Source organism: Odontesthes bonariensis, chromosome 15 (genome assembly GCF_027942865.1).
Source record: "Odontesthes bonariensis isolate fOdoBon6 chromosome 15, fOdoBon6.hap1, whole genome shotgun sequence".
Lineage (NCBI taxonomy): Eukaryota > Metazoa > Chordata > Actinopteri > Atheriniformes > Atherinopsidae > Odontesthes > Odontesthes bonariensis.
This window is the reverse complement of record NC_134520.1, coordinates 778,166-793,384: the sequence shown is the minus strand read 5'-3', so window position 1 is coordinate 793,384 and position 15,219 is coordinate 778,166. Positions and strand designations below refer to the sequence as shown.

Genomic DNA, 15,219 nt, shown 5'->3' with positions numbered 1-15,219 from the left:
ATGAACATGCCTACAACTGGTGCAAACTCTCAAACAATCCATTTTAATTCCAAGTTGTGAGGCAATAAAATATGAAAAATGCCAAGGGGGTGAATACTTTTGCAGGCCACTGTACGACTGCAGATCTGATGTTATGGCATCATCATCATCAACCTAGTTGACCCAAGTTATGAACCACTTTATGTTCAATCGTGGTTACTTTTAATGGACAATTCACAAAAACAAAGCACAGTTCAGGTTTAGAAAAGGGAGGTTGTTACTTCCATACCTGCCCCTCTAAGACACCCGGCCGTGGCTCAGTGGTTAGAGTCGGTCGTCCAATAACCTTCCGGTTATTGGACGACCGCCACTCAAAAAAGATTGGTGGAACTGACAGCTGGAGGGGTGTCAGTCCACCTCCTTGTCATGGCTGAGGTGCCCTCGAGCAAGGCACCGTACCCCCCATGCTCCCCGGGCGCTTCACGGCTGCCCACCGCTCCAGGCTGGCATCTGTCTCTGAGTGTGTGACCCTGTGCATGTGTGTGTCAACAGGTGGCAACCTGTATGGGTTAACAGCGGAGGACAAATTTCGTGTGTATGCATGACCAATAAATTGGATCTTAATCTTAATAAAGTCACCAAAGGAGACAATGGAGTCCCCCAGGTGGCACCCCCTCCAGGAGACCACCCAGAGTCTCCAACAAGGCAGGGGAAAAATAGTGAACTCACATAAACCACAGTCAGTTGGTGAAAAAAATTAATTAAATGCTTTATCGGCAGCCATTATGTAATGCAGTTATGTCGACAAGTTTATATCAAAGATGTCTGGGTGAGACTTTGGCTCCAGCCCTGAAAGTGGATTAGGCAGCTAAAGAAAATTGATGGATGGATGGATGTTACTGGGAGGAGCCAAATAGCCCATCGGCCTAGGACAAATAACTTCATCAGTTCAACTGAACACCAGTTTGTCGTTCACCTCTGCTGAGTGAATGAGCACTCGGAGTGGTTGGTGGGAAATGACCAGGAAGGACAACAGTGGATTCGGGTTATTTCTGCTACAAATTATCCAAGGTGATATTGGACCCTTACTGGACTCTTCAACTGTTTTTTTTTTCATTTCCTTTTATTCATTCAGTGAGAATAAGGACACATGTGTCAAAGTGATTCATTTCTTACATGTTTCCTCTGGAACAGAAGCTATGGCAATTTCCCACCGTAAAAATCTGCTCTGACTGGTCAGCTCCCAGTTAAACATCATCTCAACTGAAATTCAAAAATCTTGATGAAAAATTTGCCATTGTATATATAGTACATAAACATAAACATATACATTGTGAATGGAAAACTATGGACTATGAAATTTTGAATAAGATAAGGCTAAGTTGAAACATTGCTGACATGAGCTTTGCAGAACCTATCCAAAGTGAGTTGTGATCTTCACAAATTGGGTATTCTCATTTTCATTGACACAAGCTTTGGTGTATTAAAAGAGCACTAAGCTTCCCTTTTTTCTTTTCTTATGTGGAAATATTGATGTAAATTAGGTATGTACGTATAAGTAAAAAAGTACTGTAAAATATGGAACAAAAAAAAAAAGTTGCCACCAGAGAATGAAGAAACTCACATAAAAATTAGAATAGTCTTTTTTCCAAGGAATTTATCAGCTCATCCGAGTTCTGAACATTCACACAATGGACTAATCAAACATCTCTTTTTAACCAGTTCTGTCTGTCAATGAACATCCAGAATATGACCAATTAGAATGTCTTTCTCTTTTGGATTTTATTGAGAGATCCATGAAGTGGTCTGTCTGAGGGTCTTCTCTCAGTGTCATTTCCTGACCAATTCTGGCCATCAGCAGACATTCAAATAGTGGCCTGACCAACAGTCTGCTCAGTGTCTGGTCAAGAAAGGGATGTCTCCTTCCTTTCCTGTTTCTGGTAACTTATTTCCGTTGCTGCTTGATTCATGTAACGTATGCCTTGCCTTCCTCCACACAGCTGGTATGTTTTTTTTCTTGCTTGCTCATTTGATTAATTCTGCTAAAATGATCTTGGCCTGATCTAATCTGTTGCAGGAACCTTTGTTATGCAGATTGAGGGTAAAGATGATGACGAGCCAGGAACAATTAATTCAGAGCTCTACTATAAGATCATCAGTGAAAAGCCACACGGTGTAGGTCACATGTTCACTATCAATGAAAAGACAGGCAAACTTTACGTCAAGGAGCCCACACTGGACAGAGAGGTAATTATCACTTCACACTCAGGACACACTGTAAATATCAATCACCCTTTTAGTAGATAGTAATAATAAAAGATTAGTAATTGTACACTTGACACATTAAGTTATGACGTTTTCTTTGAAAGGTGACATATTATAGCCTTTTTTAATAGTTTGATGCAATTTTCTGAGGTTTTACTGAGATGTATAAGATAGGATTTGGTCAAAACACCTGTTGGTTTAAGCACAGCGGTGAAAGCAGAGACTACCAAGTGCTCAGCTCCGCCCACACTACGCCCTTCTATTGAGGTCAGCAATTACTCACGCTATGACTATAACGCACTATCATGCTGGCTATGGCACGTTGTGGTGTCTTCATGTACATTACCTGACGTCAAAACTTCGGAATCCATTGTGCAATTTAATACTTTAAATGCAAATATAATTAAGCTATTCCTCCCTTCATACCAAAAACACTCTAGCTCTATATATAGATATAGATGGTTATTCTGTTGATCTGAGAGAAATGGTTTAGCAGTGTAACTTTATGTATGAGAGTTGTACACGGCACTCAGTGAGGAGAGGGCCGGTGTTGTGTTGGAAACACACCTTATCCACACAGCTGCAGGTTGATGAGTTACAGAACGGAACCGTTCAACTAGAAAGAAATCGATTACCCAAAGGCTGGTGTAACAAAAAGTTTTTCTTTCAAAACGGAACAGCAATAACTTGGAAGGCTTGTCTCAGTACTTTTTTTTTTCTTGTTTGCTCATTTGATGGATTCTGCTAGATGATCTCGGCCTGTTGTGATCTGTTGCAGTAAACTCTGTTGTGCAGATTGTGGGTAAAGATTATAACCATCCTTACAAGTTTGTGTACATTACCTTCATTACCGAAGCCGTAAGAGTTAGCTACTGCTAAACAAAAAAAAATGGGTCAATAAATATGAGGAATTATTTCTCAGATGCTTCCATTTCCCTGCTCTGAAGTTCAGGCTCTGAGAGTTGGAACTGAGCCCTCTTTGTGGCTCAGCTTCTTCAGTCCAGCGTTGAACTGGAGCAAGTTGTTAAAACAGCGGGATGAAAAGTGGCTGCTGCACATCCACAGTCTTTAGCTAACTCTGCTGGAACATTAGCCTCACATATAGGGCTCAAACAAAGAGCCTGGGTTGTCTTTTACTTACTGGCGACTTCAGACGCCCAAGTATATGCCTTTTCGAAATTTCAAATTTTCAAGTTATTCAATTCAGTTTATTTATAAAGCGCCAAATTACAACAAATATCATCTCAAGGCGCTTAAATAATAAAGTCCCATTCATGCCAATTGGAGTTTAATTCATTGTAATCATAATTAATTTCAAAATAGTCCAATTTATTCATATAGAGCCAATTGAAAAACATTTCCTAGCTAAGGAAACCAACAGATTGCACCGAAACTTGTCTTCAGTCCAATCTCGCGGCCTGAGGCATAACTAACCTGTTTACTTGACTTATAATACGTTTCCATGACTCAAAACAATGTTATGACACTTGTAAACAGTTTGAATAGGGGTGTGAACTTTTATTCTTTATGGTTTCTGTACTTAAAAAAAAAAAGTTTTACAGCAGCAATTTTTTTTTTTTGCTACTTCTTAACCCTGAAAACACTCTTCAATTTTACTGGCATCAGATCTTTTCAGCTTTTCTCCGTGGAGCTAACTGGAGGCTATGTGTAAATAGTTTTTCAGTTAGTTAGTCACTTTGGATAAAAGTGTCTGCAAAATGACCGTAACGTAATGTAATTTTTGTTTTTCCTTTTCTCTGGCAGACACATGACTTCTACACACTGGTTATAGAAGGAGTTGATATGGGAGGAGGACCAGGGGGCTTAACAGGGACAGGAACTGTGGAGATCAAGATCTTGGACATAAATGACAACATCCCCACACTGGAAAAATCAGAGGTAATAAATATGGCTTATTTTTATTTTTAGAAGCTTGTCCTGATACGGTAGATGCTGTCAAAGGTGATGTTTGAAGATAATTAAACCTAATGTAGAAATAAACAAAGAATTAGATCCTAAAATGAACTTGGGAACACACCATGGTACATACTTTTCAAGTATAACCATAAAAATCATTGTCATAGACATACCAGGCATAAAATCCCTAAAAGGAAGAGCTAAAATACTAAATACAAACAAACAAATATAGAGGCTAATATAGAAAATAATCCTTCTCAAATGTAAGTCTGTTTCCCTGCTGAGACACATATCTTGCTGGGTGTGAAATGTTTCTGGGCAGAGGCTGTGTAGACACCATCAAATTACAGTGTATGGACATGAGGACAAAAAACAGCTTCAGTTTTCTTCAGTTGGTGACGTTATGGAGTACCCTCCAAACAATTCAGATGTGATTAAAGTGCACGTTCCTGGCTTTAATTTAAATTGATTGTTTTTATGTATTTTGGTTCCACCGTAAAGAAATGACAACATTTTTTTTTATACATGCTCCCCCTCATTTCAGGGCACCATAATGTTTGGGACAAAGTAATGGTAGCAGCCATGATTAGTTTAGTACTGTATTGCATTTACCTTACGCGTAATGACTGCTTGAAGTCGGTGAAGACATCACCAGGTGGTGAGTATCTTCTCCAGTGATGCTCTGTAAAGCCACTACTGCAGCCACCTTCAACTCCTGCTTGTTCTGGGGGCTTGTCCCTTTAAGTTTCTTCTTCAGCATATAGAAGGCATGCTCAGTTTGATGGCATACCAACCCTCTCACCAACCCTCTCACCAACCCGAGCTAATTTGCTCATTGGTTGTCTTATAGTAATTGAATAAATCAGTTACTTTAACCACCTTGTAACACAATTATGCAGCAGGGCACTGCAGTTAATGAGTTATTGTTAGTTTGGTATTTTCACAATGTCACATTGACAAGACTTTTTTTTTTTTTACACTTTGTAAGTGGTTGTGGTTATTTATAGCATATTTTTAGTAAAAATTGTTTCTTTTTTATTTTGAATATGTTTCAAATGATGGTGTAGAATTAGGAAAATGTGAACAAGTTAGAGAACAGTACATGTAACATAAAAATCTCTAGCCTACCAACAATCAATACTTTCTCAGTTTTATTTCACATGACACATGTTTGTATGAAAAGTGGTAGCAGGTATGGAGAAGGATAGGATCTGTTCATTTTGGGCTGATTTCAGAGACAGATATTGTTGGCTGTTCCCAGTCTTTTTTGTTTCATGTGCAGAGAACAGAGTTTATAGTAAGACTGCACTGTTTCAACACTTCATTTAGCCATTTAGGCTATGTGTTCAGAATTCTGTTTTTTTTTTCAGTACTCCGGCTCGGTGGATGAAAATGTTGCTGATGTAGTTGTGATGAAAATCAAAGCTCTGGACAAAGACCTCGAGCACAGTGACAACTGGCTCACTGTCTTTACAATTGCCAAAGGAAATGAAGATGGTCTCTTTTCCATTGAGACAGACAAAGATACCAATGAGGGCATCCTGAAGCTGATTAAGGTATTCTTTTACTTTCTCAGTATGACTTTGAATTATTATTATTATTACAGCAGCTGGTCTCATGTTTTTTTCTCATTCTTATTTCTTTTTGTTTATTTCACTCTCAACCCATATCTCTTCCATCTGGATCAAATAGCCCGTGGATTTTGAACAAGTACAGAATCTTGAGCTTGGCCTGCTTATTGAGAATGTTGCTCCTTTTGTGACTGGCAGTGCTGTAATTATGGATGTGGATGTTCAGATTGGGGAAGGTGATCCTCTGTCTGCTGGTGCTGGTGCTGGTGCTGGTGCTGGTGCTGGAGCTGGTGCTGGTGCTGGTGCTGGAGCTGGAGCTGGTGCTGGAGCTGGAGCTGGTGCTGGAGTTGGAGTTGGAGCTGGAGTTGGAGTTGGAGCTGGAGTTGGAGTTGGAGTTGGAGTCGGGGTAGACCTAGGAGTAGATGTGGGTTTAGATGCAGATCTGGATGGAGAGGTTGATTTGGAATTGGACACAGGGCTTAAACCTGAGGCAGGTGTTAAGCCAGGAATCAAACCAGGACCAGGACTTAAGCCTAACCCAAAGCCTAAGCCAAAGCCAAAGCCAAAGCCGAAGCCAAAGCCAAAGCCAAAGCCAGATGCACCAGCAAAAAGCTATCCTATTAAGATAGCAGTAAATAATGTGCCGGAGGGTCCATCATTTGTACCCAAAACCAAGAATATTCCAGTGTCTGAGGACCCAAATGAGGCACCTGAAGATGGTATCATCGCTGTATTCAATGCCATCGATCCAGATACGGGAAAACCAGCTGAAGATGTCAAGTAGGTCAAATTATAGTAGTCAGCAGCCAAGCTAGCGGCTCTTTGGGATTGTACATAGACACTGATGTTTGACATATTGATGTTTGTAATGTTTACCAAAGTCAGCTTTTGCATTTAATGCATGCAATACATTATGAACTTTTAAACTTAAAGTACACCTGAGGCTAATGGAAACATCATTAGTTGGTGGGGAAATTGTGCTCCACAGGTGGTTTAATTGCTGAATGATGTTGATGTTGTCTCGTATCAGAAATTGTTGCGAGAAAAAGAAAGTACACCACATTAAAACAGTTGATAGATTAGTAAAAATGATGTATTTAAACACATAAAATTGAGTTTTTTAAGCATTTTAAGAGTTTAAGTAAATAAACACAATGAATAGTATGGAAAAAGTAAGTCAATCTTCCTAAAAAGCATGCATACAATATGTTTCTTTGATGAACTTAAAACGTTATTCACTCAATGCCATGGTGTTGCCAACATGTCACTACTGTGAATGGTTTAGACATTAAGCCTCTTTCTGAAAATGATTGTCCTGGCATTTGTAATGCGTCCTGCAGATACTAGAAAGAGTTGATCCAAAACCAGTAACAATGTTAAGGACTCATCTCTCCTAACAACCTACTGTTTATCTTAATCATGTTTTTTTTAAATTAAGCACCTAATGTTAAAATGCAAAAAAGGAAAAAAAATGGGTACACAGAACATGTAGAAAATAATTTGAAGTCAGGATACTCAGGAAGGCACGGAATGTATGTATTAGGTAAAATGATCAGAGGAGGAGCTTTTAATGCAACTTGATTGCTGCATACAGGAAGCATACAAAGTTTCTGTATGATCATCTGCTGGCCATTTTTGCTTCGATATAAACTTAATCCGTCCTTGCAAGATTAATGTGTGTGCATCAAGAAATAGTGAAAAGCATGATCCCTTCTCCCTCAGCTTAGTTTCTTTTAATGTAAAAAAATGACCAGCCTTACTGATCTGTGAGGGTTTCCAGACAGCAGGGGAGGGTGCTGGCTGTGGTGCAGAAGATACTGAATCAACTGTGGGGCGAGCAGGCAGGTGGTGAGCCGGCAGCGTCTCAGGATCCACAGTGGAGAGCTAAATCCTTGATCTTGGAAATCCAGAGTGCAACGAGCAATGGAGGAACAGACACTGCACATAGAGAGTTTCACTAGGAAATAAGCGCAGAAGTCGGTGGGATTACCACTGTGGCAGAAAGAACACTCTGGCAAAGACTGGTTGCTCCTGCAGATCCTTATGAAAACCTGCTCAACCCCGACCCAGAGCCAGAGCCAGAAACCAGACAAACACCACAGCCAAGCATGATCATGACAAAGGGAAGTTCACTGTTATTGTTCGTATGTGTTAAAACAATTGGAAGGTCGGTGGTTCGACTCCAGTTTCCCCGGGCCACATGTCGAAGCGTCCTTGGGCAAGACGCGTTGCCTTCCGATGCATCCATCTGTGTATGAATGTGTATGAATGAGAAGCACGTAGTTCTGCATAGACTCTGGCGTGCTGTATGTGTGTGAGTGAATGGGTGAATGTGCATGTAGTGTTGAAGCGCCAGACTAGAAAAGCGCTATCCAAGTACAGTCCATTTACCATCGGATGGGTTTACTTTTTCTCATGACTTTTTGACTATAGAATGACACTTGACAACAACAAAGTAGTATCCTTAAGTACTGAAAGAAAATGTGTTTGCTTTGTTGGAGGGGCTTAAGAGAGTTAAGAACACATGTATTTATTCAGTCATACACTTATAATTTGTAAATGTATTGAGGTGGAGCCTCATTAAACAATAATGTCAAAGTCAAGATGGGACCAAAATAGCTTGGAATAAAAACTGAAACAGCTATACTGTAAGTGTACAACATAATATTTTAGGCCAGGGTAGTTCATTGTCTCCTGGCTTTAACTACAGTATATACAAAAACAACTGCATGTAGCCCTTTTTAAAAAAAACTTCATTACCACAATGTCAAACTACTCTTTAACCAAATCAAACACTAAAAATGAAGCTGTGATAAAACATCCTACCCATGTTGTAATGGTTTTTTTTAATTGTTCCTTTTGCCTCAGTTATGCCAAAGCCTATGATCCAGACAACTGGTTTACTATTGATGAAGAGACAGCTGAGATCAAGCTCAACAAGCTACCAGACAGAGAATCACCATTCTTAGTCAACGGTACCTACGTTGCCAAAATTCTGGCTATAACCAAAGGTAAATACCATTGGCAACAAGACTTCATGAAGAGCCCCTGTCTTTCCTACTGATGATTTATCACTTGTAAGTTTCTGAGTTGCATGTGGAATTCGTAAATGTACGTTGGACAGTTAATTCACGAAATGAAGCACATTGATCATGACAGAACCTGTCAAACGTCAATCACAGTGTTTTCAATTCAATTCAATTCATTTTTATTTATATAGCGCCAAATACAACAAATGTCATCTCAAGGCACTTAGATAGTAAGTCCAATTCAAGCCAATTGGAATTCAATTAATTAATAATAATCATAATTCATAAAATAATCCAATTCGTTCATATAGAGCCAATTCAAAAACAATTTCCTAGCTAAGAAAACCAACAGATTGCACTGAAAACTTTTTGTTTTTCGGTCCAATCTCCCGGCCTGAGCGTGCCTGAGGCGACTGTGGAGAGAAACGACTCCCTTTGTGGGAAGAATGAGCTGAAACCCTTTGGCCAAATAATTCTCATCCACTGCCTGGTTTTAGTCACAAAAACAACAGTTGAGACTTGAATATCATCTAGACATTGGTAATAGCAGCAATGTCAAAAACAACAACACTTTTCTGCTGTGATGTTTATTTAGCCTGGAAGGTGCTTGTAAATTCACCAGCTGATCCACAGGCTAAGCTCCTGCAGTGCAGACTAGATCTTTAGGGTTTTATTACGCTCTGTGTGGTGTTTCACTAACGAAGCTGTTGTCACCCCCAGATATGCCATCAAAGACAGCCACAGGAACAATAGCCATTCAAGTCACTGACTCCAACGACCACTGTCCTACTTTAACCACCACATACACCAATCAGTGCTCGGATGAAAAAACTGTTCATATTACTGGCTTTGATGAAGATGCCTTTCCCAACGCAGCTCCATTCTCATTCAGAATCATACCTGATGGGACACAAGGCAACTGGGTTGTAGAAGTCATCAATGGTGAGAAAAAAGGATTTTTAGGTAAAAAGATAGGTTTAGAATAAATATTTATCCAGTTTGTATTATTTGACTTTCCAGAATTTCGAGAACAATAACTTTTTGGTACTACTCAATCATTTAGAGCAAATCCTAACGACACCACCTGTGAATATGTGAAAGGATTCGTCAGTTCCTAAATATTCTAACCAGATTGAATAGATGATAGATTACTTTTAGTGGATCTATCCCAAACTTCAGATAGTGGGACTTGGCCTGGAGAGTACTGAATATAAACAAACATGGTTAAACTTGATTATCTAATGCCAGAACCTTGGTCATCATTAGAAAACTGTTCATTACAATGAATTTACATTATATAGATACTGAGCATATCTATACTTATACTGAGCATTGAGTCCTGGGGGTTATCCATGCTCCCATACCGACAAGTCTAGAATGTATGGAGGATCCTACTGTGATGTGATGTTAGGATTTGGAACTTTATAGGTGTACTGTAAATAAAACTCAGTTGAATGAATGGTGATATTATTACAACTTCTACAGTAGTAAGATGAAGATAAGATAAACCTTTATTAGTCCCACAGTGGGGAAATTCACAGTAGTAATCCTACTGAAATGGTGTCATTACTGCTGAAATAACAGCTAATACTGATAGAGTGTATGTTTGACATTTCTGTCTTTTGCTACTCCAGAAACAACTGCTGCTCTTCATTCTCAAGAGCCACTGTGGGCCGGCATGTACGAGCTGCAGGTGGAGGTGGTGGATGCACAGGGTCTGTCCTGCCCATCCAATGAGGTTTTTCTTGTGGAATTATGTACCTGTGACGGAACAGTGACGGACTGCAGCTTGAGGGCATCATCTCAACAAGTAACCACAACTGGACTCTCTTCAGGAGCCCTTGGACTGCTCTTAATGGCATCCTGCCTACTGCTGTGTGAGTTCATCATCAAGAAATACCCAACGCTACTGTGTTTAATATGGACCTCTTTATCACGGGCCAGCAAGAATGTAAACAATATGGATAAACAATGGGCAATTGTCCCATACAAATAATATTTTTTCTTTATTTCATTTTTCTAAGCAGAAATATTAATAACTGTACAACATTGCTTACTTCGACTCAATCAAGTGTTTACAAGAAGCTAAACATGAGCAAAAATGTAATCACTGAGAAAACTGCATTCCTCGGAAAAGGAACTTCCTGATTTACAGTAGATGAAGGCATTATTGTTTTAAAGAATAAATCTTTGTATCGATTAAAAAGGTGGTCTTCTCTTTGCAGTCATCCCTCTTCTCCTGTTGCTCTGCCAGTGTGGAGGAAAAGATACCATTTTCCCTGACCAGTTTCTTGACCTGCCATTTGACACCAAAGACCACCTGATATCTTATCACACTGAAGGCATAGGTGAAGATAAGGTGGGTTGACATTTTTCTTTACAGAAAAAAATACCATATCTTTATTAATTGGTGCAAATCACCTATACATTGACAAAAATATGGCAATTTTTTACGCTGTTTACTAAAATATATTCAAAATACAGAGACTATGCTATGATTTGAGAGTATGAAACATCTAAATTGTAAAGAACATGGGGAAACTAAACAACTGCTCCATAAATGCATGGCACACAAGCTTGAGTATTTCCACAAGCCAATACTCTGTAGTTCACCTACATCAGGGATGTCCTGGAGGGCCGCTGTCCTGCAGGTTTTAGATGTTCCCCTGCTTCAACACACCTTATTCAGATGAAATGGATCTCTTCAGAAGGTTGTAAAGTTCTGCACAAGTCTGCTAATAATGCATTGATCTGAGTCAGGTGTGCTGAAGCAGGGAAACATCTAAAACCTGCAGGACTGAATGTGGACTTCCCTGACCTACATTTAAGAACTGGCTTCACTGTGGCTGTGTGTGCATTGTATGCTCAGAGCATCGTCATCATCAGTCTCCTAACCAATACGGGAGGGATAACCGCAGCTCATTCGGCCTTCAAATAGTCTCAGCTTGATGGCACTTATTCAGAGCAGGTGTCAGACCAACAGGTACACAGGGAGCACTTCGCCAGGGGTGGAGCCAACATACCACCTGAAACTCAGATTCATTGAGGAAAAACAAAGAAAAAGAGCTAAAGATAACCCAGCCTACTCCATCCATGATATTTAGCAGTTGTTGCTTAGTCCAAATAACATTCCATTACTGTTGCTGTATATACTGGTGAGGAGAATCAGTAACTCGACGCCTCACTCATTCTTGGCATTAAGAGGACGTGAGGATGACTGTTCTACTTTGGAACCAAGCCTCTCTTTGTGATGATCTGGCTGCGACGGTTCCGGCCTCTGCAGAACAGCTGGGATAGAGCATCTCTTCTGTTCGTGTCGTATATCCTTTGTACAGCGGGAAGAATAAATATTTGACACATCAACATTTTTTTCAGTAAAGGTATTTCTAAGTGGCAGTAAGCCCGGTATTGAATTCATACAAAGAAAATAGAACATTTAAGTATACAAGTTTAGTTATAAGAAATAAAGTTCAATTCAATTCACTATATTTATATAGCGCCAAATACAACAAATGTCATCTCAAGGCACTTAAATAATGAAGTCCAATTCAAGCCAATTGGAATTCTATTCATTGTAATCATAATTATTTTCGAAATAATCCAATTCATTCATATAGAGCCAATTCAAAAACTATTTCCTAGCTGAAGAAACCAACAGATTGCACTGAAAACTTGTCTTCAGTCCAATCTCCCGTCCTGAACGTGCCTGAGGCGACTGTGGAGAGAAACGACTCCCTTTGAACAGGAAGAAACCTCTGGCAGAACCAGACTCAGGAAGGGTGGCCATCCGCCTCGACCAGCTGGAGTTTGAGAGGACAGAAAAGAGGGGACAACAAACACTGTAACACCATTCAAAGGATATCTGTTGGAACAAGGAAACACGAGTTAATGACCACAATAATGTCACATGTACATAATATCATTTGAGAAATTAAATGGGGGGAAAAAGAGAGTAAAGTGAGGAAAGGTGTGACAGATGAGGCCCCCCAGCAGTCTGGGCCTATAGCAGCTTAACTATGGGATGTTTCAGGATCACCTGAGCCATCCCTAACTATAAGCTATATCAGAAAGGAAAGTTTTAAGCCTGGTCTTAAAAGTGGAAAGGGTGTCTGCTTCCCGAACATTTACTGGCAGCTTATTCCACAAGAGAGGGGCCTGATAACTGAAGGCTCTGCCTCCCAAACTGGCAGCAGGTTCCACAAGAGAGGGCCCTGATAACTGAAGGCTCTGCCTCCCAAACTGGCAGCTGGTTCCACAGAGATGGACCTGATAACTGAAGGCTCTGCCTCCCAAACTGGCAGCTGGTTCAACAGAGAGGGGCCTGATAACTGAAGGCTCTGCCTCCCAAACTGGCAGCTTATTCCACAAAAGAGGGGCCTGATAACTGAAGGCTCTGCCTCCCAAACTGGCAGCTGGTTCCACAGAGAGGGGCCTGATAACTGAAGGCTCTGCCTCCCAAACTGGCAGCTGGTTCCACAGAGAGGGTTCTTATAACTGAAGGATCTTTCTCTCAAACTGGCAGCTGGTTCCACAAAAGAGGTGCCTGATAATTGAAGGCTCTGCCTCCCAAACTGGCAGCTGGTTCCACAGAGAGGGTTCTGATAACTGAAGGATCTTTCTCTCAAACTGGCAGCTGGTTCCACAGAGAGGGGCCTGATAACTGAAGGCTCTGCCTCCCAAACTGGCAGCTGGTTCCACAGAGAGGGGCCTGATAACTGAAGGCTCTGCCTCCCAAACTGGCAGCTGGTTCCACAGAGAGGGACCTGATAACTGAAGGATCTTTCTCTCAAACTGGCAGCTTATTCCAAAAGAGAGGGGCTTGATAACTGAAGGCTCTGCCTCCCAAACTGGCAGATGGTTCCACAGAGAGGGGCCTGATAACTGAAGGCTCTGCCTCCCAAACTGGCAGCTGGTTCCACAGAGAGGGGCCTGATAACTGAAGGCTCTGCCTCCCAAACTGGCAGCTGGTTCCACAAGAGAGGGGCCTGATAACCGAAGGCTCTGCCTCCCAAACTGGCAGCTGGTTCCACAAGAGAGGGGCCTGATAACTGAAGGCTCTGCCTCCCAAACTGGCAGCTTATTCCACAAGAGAGGGGCCTGATAACTGAAGGCTCTGCCTCCCAAACTGGCAGCTGGTTCCACAGAGAGGGTTCTGATAACTGAAGGATCTTTCTCTCAAACTGGCAGCTGGTTCCACAGAGAGGGGCCTGATAACTGAAGGCTCTGCCTCCCAAACTGGCAGCTGGTTCCACAAGAGAGGGGCCTGATAACTGAAGGCTCTGCCTCCCATACTGGCAGCTGGTTCCACAAGAGAGGGGCCTGATATCTGAAGGCTCTGCCTCCCAAACTAGCAGCTGGTTCCACAGAGAGGGGCCTGAAAACTGAAGGCTCTGCCTCCCAAACTGGCAGCTGGTTCCACAGAGAGGGGCCTGATAACTGAAGGCTCTGCTTCCCAAACTGGCAACTGGTTCCACAGAGAGGGGCCTGATAACTGAAGGCTCTGCCTCCCAAACTGGCAGCTGGTTCCACAGAGAGGGGCCTGATAACTGAATGCTCTGCCTCCCAAACTGGCAGCTGGTTCCACAGAGAGGGGCCTGATAACTGAAGGCTCTGCCTCCCAAACTGGCAGCTGGTTCCACAAGAGAGGGGCCTGATAACTGAAGGCTCTGCCTCCCAAACTGGCAGCTGGGTCCACAAAAGAGGGGCCTGATAACTGAAGGCTCTTTCTCTCAAACTGGCAGCTGGTTCCACAGAGAGGGACCTGATAACTGAAGGATCTTTCTCTCAAACTGGCAGCTTATTCCAAAAGAGAGGGGCTTGATAACTGAAGGCTCTGCCTCCCAAACTGGCAGATGGTTCCACAGAGAGGGGCCTGATAACTGAAGGCTCTGCCTCCCAAACTGGCAGCTGGTTCCACAGAGAGGGGCCTGATAACTGAAGGCTCTGCCTCCCAAACTGGCAGCTGGTTCCACAAGAGAGGGGCCTGATAACCGAAGGCTCTGCCTCCCAAACTGGCAGCTGGTTCCACAAGAGAGGGGCCTGATAACTGAAGGCTCTGCCTCCCAAACTGGCAGCTTATTCCACAAGAGAGGGGCCTGATAACTGAAGGCTCTGCCTCCCAAACTGGCAGCTGGTTCCACAGAGAGGGTTCTGATAACTGAAGGATCTTTCTCTCAAACTGGCAGCTGGTTCCACAGAGAGGGGCCTGATAACTGAAGGCTCTGCCTCCCAAACTGGCAGCTGGTTCCACAAGAGAGGGGCCTGATAACTGAAGGCTCTGCCTCCCATACTGGCAGCTGGTTCCACAAGAGAGGGGCCTGATATCTGAAGGCTCTGCCTCCCAAACTAGCAGCTGGTTCCACAGAGAGGGGCCTGAAAACTGAAGGCTCTGCCTCCCAAACTGGCAGCTGGTTCCACAGAGAGGGGCCTGATAACTGAAGGCTCTGCTTCCCAAACTG

The 15,219-nt window shown here is 42.0% G+C and overlaps 1 protein-coding gene across 1 annotated transcript in view; it reads left to right on the top strand.

Annotated features, from left to right (window-relative positions):
- The window catches only part of LOC142400021 (desmoglein-2.1-like), a 42,196-nt gene that overhangs the window by 17,348 nt on the left and 9,629 nt on the right, over window positions 1-15,219 (top strand). Inside the window, exons 5-12 of the mRNA XM_075484579.1 lie at window positions 2,057-2,226; window positions 4,009-4,143; window positions 5,532-5,717; window positions 5,854-6,512; window positions 8,601-8,743; window positions 9,482-9,703; window positions 10,396-10,638; window positions 10,987-11,120. Coding sequence (XP_075340694.1) covers window positions 2,057-2,226; window positions 4,009-4,143; window positions 5,532-5,717; window positions 5,854-6,512; window positions 8,601-8,743; window positions 9,482-9,703; window positions 10,396-10,638; window positions 10,987-11,120 — 1,892 coding nt within the window. The remainder of the gene's footprint in view (window positions 1-2,056; window positions 2,227-4,008; window positions 4,144-5,531; window positions 5,718-5,853; window positions 6,513-8,600; window positions 8,744-9,481; window positions 9,704-10,395; window positions 10,639-10,986; window positions 11,121-15,219) is intronic.